The 15,369-nt window shown below is 42.7% G+C and overlaps 2 protein-coding genes across 2 annotated transcripts; one reads left to right on the top strand and one right to left on the bottom strand.

The window, feature by feature from the left end:
• Nucleotides 1-331: 331 nt before the first annotated feature.
• Nucleotides 332-2,251, bottom strand: hoxa13a (homeobox A13a). Its single transcript, XM_089023246.1, has 2 exons — nt 1,593-2,251; nt 332-1,091 (listed from the first exon to the last, which is right to left on the bottom strand). Exons 1-2 carry the CDS (start codon nt 2,224-2,226, stop codon nt 844-846), a joined length of 882 nt encoding a protein of 293 aa, XP_088879372.1. The 5' UTR covers nt 2,227-2,251; the 3' UTR covers nt 332-843.
• Nucleotides 2,252-11,010: 8,759 nt separating this feature from the next.
• Nucleotides 11,011-13,307, top strand: evx1 (even-skipped homeobox 1). The gene is made up of 3 exons (XM_089023545.1): nt 11,011-11,403; nt 11,907-12,142; nt 12,624-13,307. The coding sequence occupies exons 1-3, from the start codon at nt 11,139-11,141 to the stop codon at nt 13,143-13,145; spliced, it is 1,023 nt and encodes a 340-aa protein (XP_088879671.1). The 5' UTR covers nt 11,011-11,138; the 3' UTR covers nt 13,146-13,307.
• The last annotated feature ends 2,062 nt before the right edge of the window (nt 13,308-15,369 follow it).

The raw sequence follows: 15,369 nt of genomic DNA, 5'->3' as shown, positions 1-15,369 counted from the left end.
ACATACTTTATTGGCACGGACACACACACACACACACACACACACACACACACACACACACACACACACACACACACACACACACACACACACACACACACACACACACACACACACACACACACACACACACACACACACACACACACACACACACACACACACACACACACACACACACACACACACACACACACACACACACACACACACACACACACACACACACACACACACACACCAACTTTGACGTCATGCTCTATTTTTTATATACAAACACATGAAAACATTATGAAAAGTTAAATGCACAACATAAACACATAACCCGGAAGATTATCTGAGCATTCGAGAATTGCACCATGGACGAGGACACGCGTTCCACCAACAAGCACGACAAAGCTAAACGTGTGGGTAAGATCAATAAAAAAAAAACGTGAAAAAAATAACAGGGAAAAAGCCTTTAAGGGAGATTAATATTTAACATTCCCAAGGTCTAAATCTGAAATCACGTCGTTTCTTCACGGATGTTCGCATTTATCACTCTCGTTAAAAGTTGCAGATAAAACGCTTGTGCACCATTCTACGAGAGTAAGCAAAAAAAAAAAAATACAAAATAAGATACACAAAATACGCCAGTTCATGATTTATTTTTTTTGCTCCTTGTTGAACAAAAAAAGCAGCTGTTTTGTTGTATTTTTGCTCCCAAAAAGCTCCAAGATGTAATCAAGCGACAAATGAAGTCTGTTCCAAAGCAGTCCATTACGTGTGAATCGTTGCATGTATATACGTGAAAGGTGGTGGTGGGAGGGGTGGGATATACGAGGGGGGTGGTGGGTGGGGGTCTTAGGTGATTGGTTTCAATTTGTTGACAACCTTCTTCTCCTTAACGCGTCTGTTCTGAAACCAAATGGTAACCTGGCGTTCGGACAGGTTGGTCTGAGCGGATATCCTTCTTCGTTTGTCCTTGGTGATAAATTTATTGGCAGCGTATTCCCGCTCCAGTTCCTTCAGTTGCACCTTGGTGTACGGGACCCGTTTCTTCCTCCCGCGTCTGTACGAGCCGGGGTCGCCGCCGACGTGGGACACCGTGTCTGCAAGCGGGGGGAACAGGGGAGACCGTCAACAAGCAGAACAGCAACCGAAAGCTTTGAATAGTCTTTTAATAGTAACGTGCAAAAATTATGCAAGGGGAGGGTATATTTGCATGGATGACAACAAATAGTATGATACCAAAAATAAAGTCATGACTAATTAAAAGCATGCAAAATGGTAGTTGATCGCAGCAAATGGCCGCTTAAAACTAGAGTGTATGACTTGGTCAAAAATCCAAAAGACGTTTATGGAAAACAATCCCATAAAAATACATCTATTTAAAAAAAATACCACATTTTGGTCAAGTTGATTACAATGTGATTCTTTTCAACCCAGGTTGTGTGTTAAATAAATAAATAAATAAATAAATACAACCAAGGTCAGCGTGTTCTTTAGCCGCTACGTGTAACGTGGTGGGTAATCACCGTTAAAAAAAAAAAAAAAAAAAAAAAAAAAAACACACACAGATTGAAAGGAAGTAAAATATTGAGGCGGCTTACCTGAAAGGGGGGACTTCCACATGTGACCCGATTGAGGTTGCTCCTTGCCGCAGTAAACTTGACCGTTCCAGCCGTTGGCGGCCAGGCTCCACGGCTGGTAGCTCTCCACGGGCAACAAGGGCTCGTGTCTGGCCTCCGAAGGCGCACCGAGAGTGGGCACCACGGGTACATCCAGGTAACTGGGCACGGGTTGGTAGGGACCGGACGGGTACGTGGGGTAGAAAGCGAATTCCTTCGGCCGGGAGCTGAAATCGTCCCCGGGGGCCGACGTGTCCATGTATTTCTCCCCGTAGGCGGACGATTTGATCCCGCCGTGGTGCGACATTCTGCACGGGTAGTAGCCGCCGCCGAAGTAGCCGTAAGGCAGCGAGGCGCTGGAGGAATTCTGCGACGCCGAGCAAGGGCTGCACTGCTTGGCCGGTTCCCCGACGCCGGTGGCGGGCGCGTCGCCGGACGGGTACGCCGTGCTCGGGTGCGCCATCAGATTCCTACACTGGGTCGCCGCGAAGTTCCCACCCGCGAAGCCCTCCGTGTTCTTGCTCGCTTCATCAGAAGCTCCGCCGTTGTCGTAGAGGAACATCACCGACGGGTCGAGCCAGCAGCGAGGAGGACGGAGCAGCAGTGACGTTGTCATAGCACGGCGTCCAACATTGAAGCTTCTGGCTCTTTTGGAAAAAGCCCACGGAGTGAAAAAAGATCCATCCCGGTTCCCAGAGCGTCAAACGGATGACGCGCAACCCTCGCGGCGCCCGACCTCGAGTTCTCATTGGTCGACGCCGTGACCACGTGACCGAGACTGCCAAAAGGAGGGACGGGCGGTAAACATCTCCCTGCTTGGCATCATTCGATGGAGGAATTGGCCGAGACGCAAAATTGGCCACGGAGCGAAGATTTTGCGCTAAAAATTCGCGAGTGGCGACATCGCGGCGTCTAAAAATCACGCGAGAAGCAAACTCACGACACATCATCACATTTTTGTCTCCGATTGGAGATGTGCTTCCAAACATCCGCTTTAATGGCGCGCAAAGTACACTCAAGGGGAGATAACACGCGCCATTACGCACATATTAACAACACCCCCATGTCCCCCATGCCACGTATTCACCCCCGTCCGCCATCTGAATGAACAAAACATATACGCGCCTTTATATTGTGTCACATTATTTGTTATTTATTGATTTGTTTGTGTTTGACTTCAAGATGGTGCCCGCGAGAATGGCTGCCTTTACAGCTGCTCCTGTATTTAGTTTTTTTTTGCTGCTGTGAAATGTACATTTCTCCACTGTGATTTAAATAAGGGCTCATTTAATCTAATTTATTCTGCGAAACGGGACATATTTTTAAATCAGGGCTACGACACAAGAAAATACACTCGTATCAAGTCACTTCGAACAAACGATTAAGCGCCATTTTAAACACGCCATGTTTTGTTTTACTCGATGCAATGAAGTGCACGACTCCGAATCATCATTTTGAACGCAAATCCGGTTTCAAAATATCTTGAATTATTATTAATTCAAAATTGCAATCAGAAGGAGACATACACCGGCTAGCGTATAGCGTACCACATACGCCATTTTAAAAAATCGCTCATGTTTACGTTTAGTGCGTATTTTCCTCAACATGGACGTCCGCGAAATCGGTGTGTGTGTGTTTGTGAAAAGCTTTCAGACGCCATCAACGTGTAAATTTCGGCCGATTATTATCTTAAAGGGAGGTAGGTGGGGTGGGGGTGGGGGGTTATTGTGACTCGGGCTAATTATAGGAGGGAGGTGGACGCCACTGGAGGCCAAGGTCAAGTTGAAAGTTGCTGTCTCGCCGTCCCCCCTCGAGGGCCCATTGAGGCTTTGAAGGGAAGCGTCTGACTTGCTTGAAAAGAACGGAAGAAGGGTGAGAATTCCTGTCCTAATGAAAGCTATTCAAGGACATTAACTTTTACTATCATTTTGTTTTCTGCATGGACCAGTGCTCACTTCTCAACTCGTCGTCCAATCGCTCTCGTTTAGAATCAAACGCAACCCTCCGAGACTCTACAATCGCGGATTCAAAGACATGTATTTTAGTATTTAGGATTGGAAATCTCTTTGGAGTGTTTTGTTGGCAAATACGTGCGACTATGGTGGCAAAGAAGGGAAAAGGGGCGGGGGTGGGGATGGGGGGTTAAACGCGTCGGTTCAATGTGTGTCTGCTGTGTTTACAACCGATTGGCTCTTGTGACGCTTTCGCTCATCTTGGTTGACTTTTGAACTCGAACCTGAGCTCTGTCTCGGCTTTGTTTTGGGGGAAATGCTGCAGTAACTTTTAATCTAAGGCACCTTGTTTAATCGCTAGCAAGTACACGGAAAGTTCACGGACCCTAGTAGCTTTCTGAGTATTGATATAAGATATAAATATTTGATCGTACTTTTCACGATAGCAGACTTTACATAGAATCAGAGCAAAAATAATCAGTGAAAAATACTAGAACAATTTTTAATGTATTTTGCTACACACAAGATCTTATTGTATACTTACAAACCTGCATGCTCAAATTAGTATTTTTCACTCTATTAAAATATGTCACGCTTTTTACCCCCTTTGAAAAACTACACTGGTTGGTTATAAAATTAATATTCAATTTTTTTGGTTCACTTTACGCAAGCTTAATTCGATTTGATACCCAAATATGTAGAATTTTGTCAGAGTTTCGCAATAAATAAAAGTACAATACATCTTGATTTATATCGCACTTTGACAACAGCTGAAGCCGTAGCAAAGTGCTAACATGGACAACTATCCTATACAGGAAGTGCATTATGGAATAAAAAAACACGTGGACTTACTTAAGGGCCTTAGTTCATTTGCACAAGTGCAATATCGACGAATGTATCAGATGAAAAAAATTGGTGCCTCATCCTTGAGTAATTTGGCTAGATACTTAACGAATTGCAAGCGATATGATTTGGAGCGTCAGAATCGTTCTAGACGTAACCAGGAAACTCTAGGGAGGGGGGGGGGGATTTGAATGATTGATGGACAGTATAAATCAAAGTCCTCAACTTGTCGCACGAAGGGAAAATGTGGCCATTTTCTTCTAGTTCCTAATTTCCATGCAAGTTCAAAATAGTGCTGTCAAGCAAGGCGTCTTCGGTAAGGTGCGGCCAGTCCAGTCCAGACACAAGACCTCCTCCCAAATGAGCACATGCAAGTTTTCCAGCAGGGGGGCGAGCACACAAACACAGACAGGGATCCGGCAAACACTAGCTACACTAGCAAGCACCCCCAATTTAACTTTGACTTGCACGAATTTCAATTCATATAGACGAGGCTGCACAGGAGTTGCATTAAAACGACACATTGGGATCTGAATTAGGCCCAAAGTAAAACTCAGAAAGCAACTTTACGATTTGACGCATGGGGGGGGGGGGGGGGGAATCTCAAAACGTATACAATTTTATATACGTATATATATATATATTAAGAAAACATTATCTGTGCTGAGCCCTTTCTTCATTGACAGGTCGTGTTCCACGGTATATAATCACACAAAACCCTAAGATGTTTACGATATGCTAAAATCCAGTCTCAATTTTTCAAATCAAATCAATCCGACGTTTCAAAAGAAGCTTGGGTGCCCGACCCATAATCGATGATATAGTCTCTGGTTTGGATTGTGAAATTGCACGGTCGTCGGCAGTACAAGTGCAACAATACAACGCTTTCTTCGCCGTTATAAAACATACTCGTCCCAGAATGTAATGGCATCTTATCAAAAAATAATTTATAAAGCAGGGGCAGAGATCTAATTACAACTTCGCGTGCAACCGGTTAAGGACTTCGATGACGTTCAATGAGAGTATTTAGCGATATTGACGTTCATATTTGTGACATTTTCTGACCTCTCAAAAGTTTGATGTTCGATTGTATTCCGAAAAGATCTTATACGCTATTGTATAATTTGTTCTAGAGCACGTTTGTTTTTGTTTGTCGCTCGGGAAGTGATTCGTGACGTATTTTGTTTTGCCGTTATGACGTGTTTTATTTGGGGATACGAAGCCGCTCCCATAGCATGCAATGAATCATATTTGAAACAAACACACGCACATACAAACAAACAAACAAACACACGTTTGTGACATTCTCGTTCTTTGCACACCCGTTTAATTAAAAAAATAATAACAATATAGAGCAGAGATAGGAAGAAATGGCGGCAAAGCTCTGTAAAGATGACGAACATTTGCAAGCACAAACTTGTAAATGATATTTCTGCCGATGTTGGACTGTTCTGAAGCGATCAGGTTTTGCACCTGGGGTGTGACCCATGCACTTTATGCCACGACCCCACTGCTACTTTTGGAGTTTCACGCAAACGTTTGAGTCTCGTCCAGGTAAAGTCAAAGGAGGTGCAAGGGACGAGACGAAGGTTTCTATCTGTAGAGTCACCCAAGACGAGTTTAGCTTCAAGGTCAACGAGTAAAGTCCGCATGCGTCATTTTTTTTCAAGGCCAAACTGAACAGACGGAGAGAATGAGAGAAATGGGAGGGGCGACGAAATGGTTTGATTTTCGTCCAGGTTACAAAGTTTTTTTTCTCCTAATAGTGCATCAAAACATGTACGTAATTGTGTACAAAAAAACCTGTGGTATACCCGCGGATTGGGTTACCCGCGTACTGCTGCACAGACTCCATGGTCAAGTTCAAGTTGGCCTGCCTGCTGCCTCATAAAAGTGAGGGGTGCATTAGCACCCCCTTCCCTTCCTTGAACTTCCCCCATGCAGCATAGAAGAAGTCACAAGTCGACTTCTGCTCTATGTCACAAAGAATTGCCCCTTTTAATGGCATTGATGGCAAAAGTACTTACTTGGGACCACTTAAGTAAAAAAAAAAATAATAATACTCGTGTACCACAACAGTGTAAAAGCCGCTACTTGTCTAATTTGGGAGTAGTGGTGGGTGAAAACAAAAACTTTAAATATCGAAATGACAGATTTTTAAGACAATTGGCAAAATAAAGCAGGCAAACAAGGCAATACGTCGGTTGGAACCAATAATTTCTCTTATTTCTAAAAAGATGGACAAAAGCAAGGGACAATTAGCTCTGCAAAGTATTATTTCTTTGTGGTGAAATACGAGAAAGTTAATATTCATAGCAGCAATATAGCTATATCTACATATATTATCTATTTATTCTACAATATCTATCTATATTTACATAGTCTTAGATCAATTTTTATTCGTTTTTTGTCTTGAAATTATGTGCTCAGCCCATTTTTATTTAATTTTAATTTTATTAACGAGGGTGAAGATTGTTATAAATAAAAGCTTTGTGTTAACTTATTTTCCATTAATAAGAAATGTACAGCAGTACGAAATAAACGTATATACTGTGTTTTTTATTACGGTCTATACAGCATGTATGTACATGTTTCGAAAGTGTTAATAGAAAATAAAAATCATATTGCAGGTTAAGTGTTTAGCAGCAAAGCTAACGTTGTGAATTGACAACAAATATTATCAAATTGGTTAAAATACAGACATATATATATATATATATATAGATTTATTGATGAATTATTGAAAAGGGCATTATTATTATTATTGCCATATATACATTTATAAATCAGAATTCTGAGTAACAAGTCGAAATTCTGAGTTAAAAGTCGTAATTCTAAGATAAATGTGTGTGTGTGTTACTTCCGGGTTTCCATTTACAAATTAAAACAAAACATGCTATTTGCCAAACTAAACTATTTGGACTGAAACCTATCCGTTCCACCTGTGTATGTCCTCATCTTTTTTAAGCCCCCCCCCCTCTCACTACACACACACACACGGTGGGCAACGTCTCCTTCCGCCGTCCTTGCCTATCTAAAACACACACAATATAAGTGACAACTACTGTAAAGCAAGCGAAGGTCATGCACGAACGACGCTTGCGTAAAAAGCCTCTGAAGGCCTTATCTCGAGGGGGTCACAAGATTCCATCAAGCCACGTTGCACAACGCCAGGTAGCACAAAAAAACAAGAGATCATCCAAAGACTTTGTTTTTTCTTGGGGGGGTCCAAAAGACAACCAAAAGCATCCAACGAAATGTTTGCTACCTGAATACAAACAAGCGTCTTTTTCCAGGTATGCATGCAGTTGAATTCACACGAGAAAAAAAATTAAATGGACATTTAAGCAACCCTAAAACTTTCTGACGACTTACGACACAATTACCGAATTCAATGTTCAAACCGTGGACAATATAAACAGGGGGGGGGGGGGGCGAGGGGATTCAATATTGGTGCACATTGAATATATCGTTAGTTGTATTCCTTTTAACATATTTGCATTTTTAAACACTTTTGATTTTATTTTATTACATTTCCATCGAATCATTTTCCACCCGCACACACTTAAGTGCAACGTGCATGATTTTGGGAAAAAAAAACCTCTTTCTCGCTCTATAAATATACAGTATTATATACAGTAGTATATTAGGCATACATACGGGTATCTTTCATTTAATTTAGAAGTATAACACCTTTTTTTCTGCTTTTCTTTCTACTACCTACTATCTTTGTGAGTTCTTTATTTCCTATTTATGATAGTTGTCCATGTTAAGTGATTTGTTCCAGTTTTAGCTGTTGTTAAAGCGCTATATGAATCAATATGTATTATATATATTGTATCTGTACTTTAGAATGATTATTGATTGAAAATGTGTGTCAAGCATTTGCCTTTCTTCTCTGATATTCAAAGGCGAATTGTTGATGTTAAAACAAGATTTCTTGTCAATGCAAACAGCTCGAGGGGGCTAACGAAGAAAAGGAGATTGTGCTTCTTTTCTCTCCATCTTTTACTGGTCGGAGGAAAGACTTGTGGGGAGAGGGAGAGAAAAAACTAAAGGAATTTCCCTCAGACTTCTCGGCAACCAAGGAAGGGAGGGAGGGGAGGGGAGGGAGGGGGGACGGAGGGAGGCTGTGTGGGGGAGGGGAGTGCACACACTCGTGGTTTTTACTTGTGTTCGACAGGCGAGGGCGCACGAGGACAGCAGAGGCTTCAACCTTCCCTCACCAAGTACAGGGATACCTTGGTTTACGAACGTAACTGGTTCCCAGACGGAGTGTGTAAGGAGAACAATGTGTATCCCAAAAATTAATTTCCCATAGGAAACCATTAAAATGAGAATAATGAGTTCCCAGGTCCCCATAAAACATAATTTGATACTTTATAATTTTTAAGCCTTAAAACGACACAAAATATACTTTATGTATAAATGTGCTATGGTATTATAATTAAAGAAAAAAAACCGTAATGTATAATAAAGTGGTTTTATTGACCTTTGTGATGGTCGTTGAAGGCTTGATTGCATCAGCATGAAACACTTGATGAGTTGATGAACTTAGCCTTCTTTCACCATCTCGAGGAATGATCCCTTGGAGGTGCTTTCTCTGTGATAATTTTACCTAGTTCCTCATCAATTGTGTTGTGTTTAGCTGGGTTGATCGCTTTTTGCATCAAGTGTACAGATGGCTTGTGCGGGTTATTTGTGGAGCCTGGTTGATGGGATATTTTAACCTTGCAGTCTACACTCTGCCTTTGAACTATCAAAGTTGAAACGAGTTCAAATTTCAATGTTTTCTATCCGTCTGTCGTCTGCCAGGCTCTTTAATGTTTAAACCACTTCCCCTCCCTGCTGCGTTTTTGACCAATCAAAATTTTCATTTCATCAATTTAATGTTCGTAAACCGAAAAGTTCGTAAGCCAAGGGGTTGGTAAACCGAGATATCAATGTACTTTTAGACCCAACCACGCCCATTGGGTTAGAAATCAACCTGTGAATGTGTGCAAAATGAAAACGAGTGGGGGGGGGGGGTGACCTCAGAGGTGAAAATGACATCCTTCTAATGTGAAGGCGGCAGGATATTTTCTTTCCAACTTTCCCGACTTTGCACTTAACGTTTAAAGACTTCAATGCCAAAGGCTCTCTTATCTAAACTGACCCGAAGACTTGACCTTTAAGGACTTTACTTGACTCCACTTAAGGTGGGTGTGTGTGTGAGTGTGGTGGTGGGGGCAGGAGAGGGATGACCTGTGTGTGGGTTTTGCAAAATAGTGAGACATCATAATTTATAAATAGTTATAAATGAGCTAATATGGGAAAAATGTCTCTGGTATGAGAGTGTCCAAAAGTGCTACTATCATTCGACTCTTAACTCGTTCACTGCCAGACAAAGTGCAAAAATGTGTCCACTTCAGTGCCAGGGTTTTTGGCATTGTCACTCAAATTCCAGGACCCACAGAATAAGTTTTAGGACTAGATAAACATTCAATGCAGCATAAGAAACTTTAGATTCTCTTCTTTCACCAGAAAAAGAGTTCATTCCTAATCTATATAGGTCTGGAGTTATGAGCTTGAAATGAGGGTGGCTGTCCAAAATGCAATGCAATGCATACATATCGGTTTATATAGCGCTTTAACAAGAGCTGAAGTTTGAACAAAGTGCTAACATGGAAAAAAGTGAAATGCTGCCCCTTGTGGAAGGGAAAAACATTGCCAGAGGATAGCCAGTGCTTTATTGGCACCCAAACAAGAAAAACCAAAACCCAAACAAATTTAGGAATGGCGCTCTATACGTCATATTTTCAATTCCTGAATAAATGTGTTCATGGCAATGAATGAGTTAATAAACTAAAGCTAAAAAAGATGTACTACAGTCATGCAAAATAGTTTCAATCTAAACAGGCAGCACAAAAAACAATTCTACCAAAATAAAAACACCAGATATTTTAGGAAAACAACACAATACAAATTGATTTATATCGCGGTTTAACAACTGTTCAATCTGTAACAAAGCGCTTATGTCATGGACAACTATCATATAGCGGAAATAAAGCAGCCACAAAGATAGCAAGTAGCTAGTTTTTGAACTGACTCTTATTATATCCAAGTTATTCCAACTCAAATGACTGTTTCATCACCCCATTCATTGCTTTTTTTACACCACACAACTCACGCCACCGTTGCCCTTTAAGCTACAATCCATAGACAACTATCATACAGGACGTATCATACAGGAAATAAAGCAGTCACAAAGATAGCAAGTAGGTAGTTTTTGAACTGACTATTACTACATCCAAGTTCTTCCAACTCAAACGACTGTTTCATCACCCCATTCATATTTTTTTTTACGCCACACAGCTCAAGTGACCATTGCCCTTAAAACTACAATCCATACGTGACGTCACGGGACACCCTCAAACTAGACTATTCAGACTGACGGCTCGAGAGAGAGAGAGAGAGAGAGAGAGAGAGAGAGAGAGAGAGAGAGAGAGAGAGAGAGAGAGAGACGAGGGGGGAGAGGGGGTTTGGGGTCGAGTTAACGGCGGTCGGTCCCTCCCATGCAGAACTCCTTCTCCACAGTGTTCTCTCAGGGTCAGACCGGATTGCATCCAGCCTCTTTGACGAGAAGCCTCTCCTCCAGCCGCAACACGCCATCGGCCATCACACCCTCCACACCCTCAAAAAACATCCTAACTTTTTCGCCACCCTCATCTCTGGGTTGAATCGGCGCGCCTGGATGGAGTCCCGAGAGGACATGCTGAAGGAGGTTCAGTCGCTCAACGGTAAACCGGCTTTGGAGGACGACAACCCGGGCAAGCCGAAGCGCAGAGGGTGCTTGACGGAAGCGGTGATGGAAGAGATCGCCCGGAGGAGTTTGTGCGCCGAGAAACGGGGCGATGGGCCCCACAAGGACGTCAGCAGCTCGGATACCGAGTCGGACTTCTACGAGGATATCGACGTGAGCTGCACGCCGGAAAGTGTGGACTACACCCCCGTTAAAGGTACGCTGCAAATGACGTTTGATCAGCAAAAATGTCAAATTTCGCCAGAAATGCAACTGCAGATTAACAACATAGACTAAAAAAAAAAAAAAAGAATGAAAGCTATAGTCAGGATGTTATTGGTACCTTTTTTGATATGCACCTGTATAACGGAAAAAATACACCAGAGACATTTTTAATTAAAATATTAACGTTTTGTATGATGGGGTGTTAATTATAAGCAAACATAAATCTAAATGCGGGGTCTGAAGTAGGGATGCCAATTTTTATTTTAACATTTTATGATATCGTTCACATTAAATCAGAATCAGATAGCCTTTAATAGTCTTATAATCGAGAAATTTGCAATGTACAGCAGCAAAATTGAAATGGGTGGGGTCAAAGATAAAAACAAAGTCTTCTATTATATATATAAATGAGACAATAGATTATTCTAAGGGCGTATGACGTCTCAATTGATCCCAATTAGCATTTGAGAGCATTCTCGCCTCTTTTCCACGCAGGTCCAAATGGGGAATCGCCCGGTCTGCCGAGCGATTCTGGTTCTGACCCAGGTAGAAGTATCCCAGGTCAGAATTCTCTGTCCTACTCTGCGGATCAGATTCGGAGGTACCGCACAGCCTTCACCCGGGAGCAGATAGCACGGCTGGAGAAGGAATTTTACCGGGAGAATTATGTGTCCAGGCCGAGGAGGTGCGAGCTGGCGGCCGCACTCGATCTACCGGAAACGACGATTAAGGTATGCTGCATGGATGAAGCGGTCCGGGAAACGGATGGATGGTTGAAGTCTTCCGGCAATAAATGACGAACTGGGCTCATTAGAAATCAATATATTGAAAATGTATAGAATTCATAAAATGACAGTTGTATTGGGTTAAAAATAATCCAGTTGTGGGTTAATAAAATGCCCCGGTGACCATTTTTGTAAACACAAAATAAATACAAATACAGTGTAATTTGGGGTGTGGGGATGTCAGGAGCTGATCTCTTTTGGCCCACAATGGGGTTATTATTAATCAGAATAACCCGAATCATCTTTATTGGCCAGGTCTGTAGAACACACGAGCAATTTGTCGTTCTTCGTCATCCAAGCATTTTCAAGACACACACCCAAATAAAACCACTCGCGTCTGAAAAACAACCATCCAAACAAGTCCAAGCCATGCAGTTAAAACGAGTTGGTTAATATTTGAGCCGTTCCGTCTCCACTCCCCACGCAGGTGTGGTTCCAGAACCGCAGAATGAAAGACAAACGTCAACGTCTGGCAATGACGTGGCCTCACCCGGCCGACCCGGCCTTCTACACGTACATGATGAGCCACGCGGCGGCCACGGGGAACCTGCCCTACCCCTTTTCATCCCACCTGCCGCTACCCTACTACTCGCACCTGGGGATGGGAGCCGGCTCGGCTCCGAACCCCGCTACTCCTTTCCCCAACGGCCTGCGCTCCTTGGACAGTTTGCGGCTTCTGTCCCACCCCTACCAGAGGCCGGAACTAGCGTGCGCCTTTCGGCACCCGTCCTTGTACCAGAATCCGGCTCACGGGCTCGGTCCCGGGGGAAGCCCGCGCGCTTGCCTGGCCTGTCACTCGGCTCCATCCGGCGGCCTTTCACCCAGACCCACCCCGGCCTCGGACTTTCCCAGCAGGACTGATGCTTTTGTCACGTTTACGCCTTCCGTGTTGAGCAAAGCTTCGTCGGTGACGGTGGACCAGCGGGAGGAGGTGCCACTGACCAGATAAAACCCGAAAATCGCCATTTTACCAATCTTATATTTAACCCAACGGTCTTCAAATTGGGAACAAGAGCTGAACAAATCATTTGACGACTGGTATCACATTTCAAATACAATAGATGACAATTTCGACCCCTGCACACACAAGAATATTCTAGCCAATGCAATCTTTCAAGTCCTAATTATTTTTATTCTAGGTTATGCTGTCTTCCACATCCATAAAATGATGCTACTTCTAACAATGGGGGTGGGAAGGTGATGGGGAGGGGGGGGGGGGGTTGAACGGACACCGGAGCCGTCTCATTAGCAGCGGATGTCAGCCACGTGCACACGAAATCACACCGTGATGTTGAAGTAGGAGCCGGTGAATTTTGAGTGCGGAATTAATGATTACACAAGGAAACGAGGGGGGGGGGGGGTCGAAAAGTAATAAGGCGCCAAGGGAGCGGCGGATTTCAGAGGATAGGCGAGATGGAGAGTGGACAATCAAATATTAGACAAAAAGAAATATTTGGTGTTCCCTCCAACAATTTGAACAAGAGCCAGCACACCAATAGGATTTTTCTTTGATTATAATTGATGCACTCGTTATTTTTTGTGTATATGACTGCGTTTCTCTTGCAATTAATTTTTGTTGTTGTTTTAAGAATGGGCTTATACCCCAACGTCTAATTTGCAATAAACTGTCATAAAAGTGGAGGTGGCGAGTTTTCGTATTATTTTACAGTGTTGTTTTTTTTGTCCATATTATTGTTGGATGATGTTAAAATGAGTATGTGGCCTTTTATCTCGTGATGGGTCGGTGGACATTAAGAGGTCCTTGTACGACCACCCCCGCCCCTTCGCAGCCACTTGATAGAGAGAAAGAGAGAGAGTTTGACACGAGGTGAAAAGAGATCGACGAGGGACCAATCAGCTGCTACTCAATTGCACCAGTTGACTCGAAGCAATTGTCGGAAAACAAACAATAGGAAAAAAACGATTCAAATCCCGTTTAAAGTCACTCAATACCCCCAAAAGATTGCTGCCATATTTTAGGCATCCCTGCATAAAACTTTACAAATATGATGATGATGACCGAAATATGGATTTACGATTGCAGTTTTGAGGATATATTCCATTACACCATTAAGAGGCAAACTCTTATTGCATGTATTTTTAGCTGCAGCTCAATGAATTTCATTTAATATGTTTCAAATTAGCACAAAAAAAAATCTACTTTTATTGCCACATAGCATCTCTCATCCATATATATATATATATATATATATATATATATATATATATATACACACACCGTATATACAGATACAGACACATACAGTATACAGTATAAACACATACATGTATTGTTATATATGCACACATAAATATACATACACACATACAGTATATACATCCACACACAGTATATACATAAATGTCCATAAACATATAGATACATACACCGTAGATCCACATAATCTAAGACAACGTCACCTCATCCCCGTCCCCGAGATGCGCGTTTTTTTCTGGACCCGTGCGCGGTGCAACCAACATCCCTATCCGCAATGCCCCCCCCCCACCTCCATCTTGATTGATGGCCTTATTAACTGCTGTTCTTGTAAGTGTGACCACGCTGATTAAAATGCATATGTTTGGAACAATGCGCCGTTTAAAACGCGCGCACGCGGCCTGATTTATGTAAACTATCAAGGGCTATTTTCTTAAGAAAGAACGCCGGTCATTCAAATGGATACATAATAATTAAAAACGAAGACAAGATAATGAGTCAGCATATTTCAGACAGGTGTATCAGGATATACATTTTCTTACATAGTAAAATCAATGGGACGCATAGGCGGGGCCTAATGCAAGAATTTCAGCACACAGATACAAAAATACAAAAATTCAACATTACACCAGGCTTAAAAAAGGACCAATTGGCGCATACCCCCCCCCCCCCCAGCTTCCACTCAAGCATAGAAAATATTCGAATAGGGGCGTTGCAGTGCAGATGTCCCAAATGAAGCCCACAAAAACTGCTGTTTGAATTGATTTACACCTCTAATTCACAGGCCATCCCGGTAGAATGCAAAGAGATATTGGGGGGGGGGGGGGGTGGTGGTGGTGGTGGTCGACCCAATCGCACCGTAATGATGATGAATGGGCGATTAATGCGCATACAAGCAAGTCAATTTAGACCTTCATCTGTTTAAATAGGCTTTCAAAATCATTTGGAAGCCGAGGGG

This window comes from Hippocampus bargibanti, linkage group LG20 (genome assembly GCF_051943395.1).
Source record: "Hippocampus bargibanti isolate YZ-2025 linkage group LG20, ASM5194339v1, whole genome shotgun sequence".
In the NCBI taxonomy this organism is placed as follows: domain Eukaryota; kingdom Metazoa; phylum Chordata; class Actinopteri; order Syngnathiformes; family Syngnathidae; genus Hippocampus; species Hippocampus bargibanti.
The sequence above is the reverse complement of the archived record's forward strand: the minus strand, read 5'-3'. Positions and strand labels throughout refer to the sequence as shown.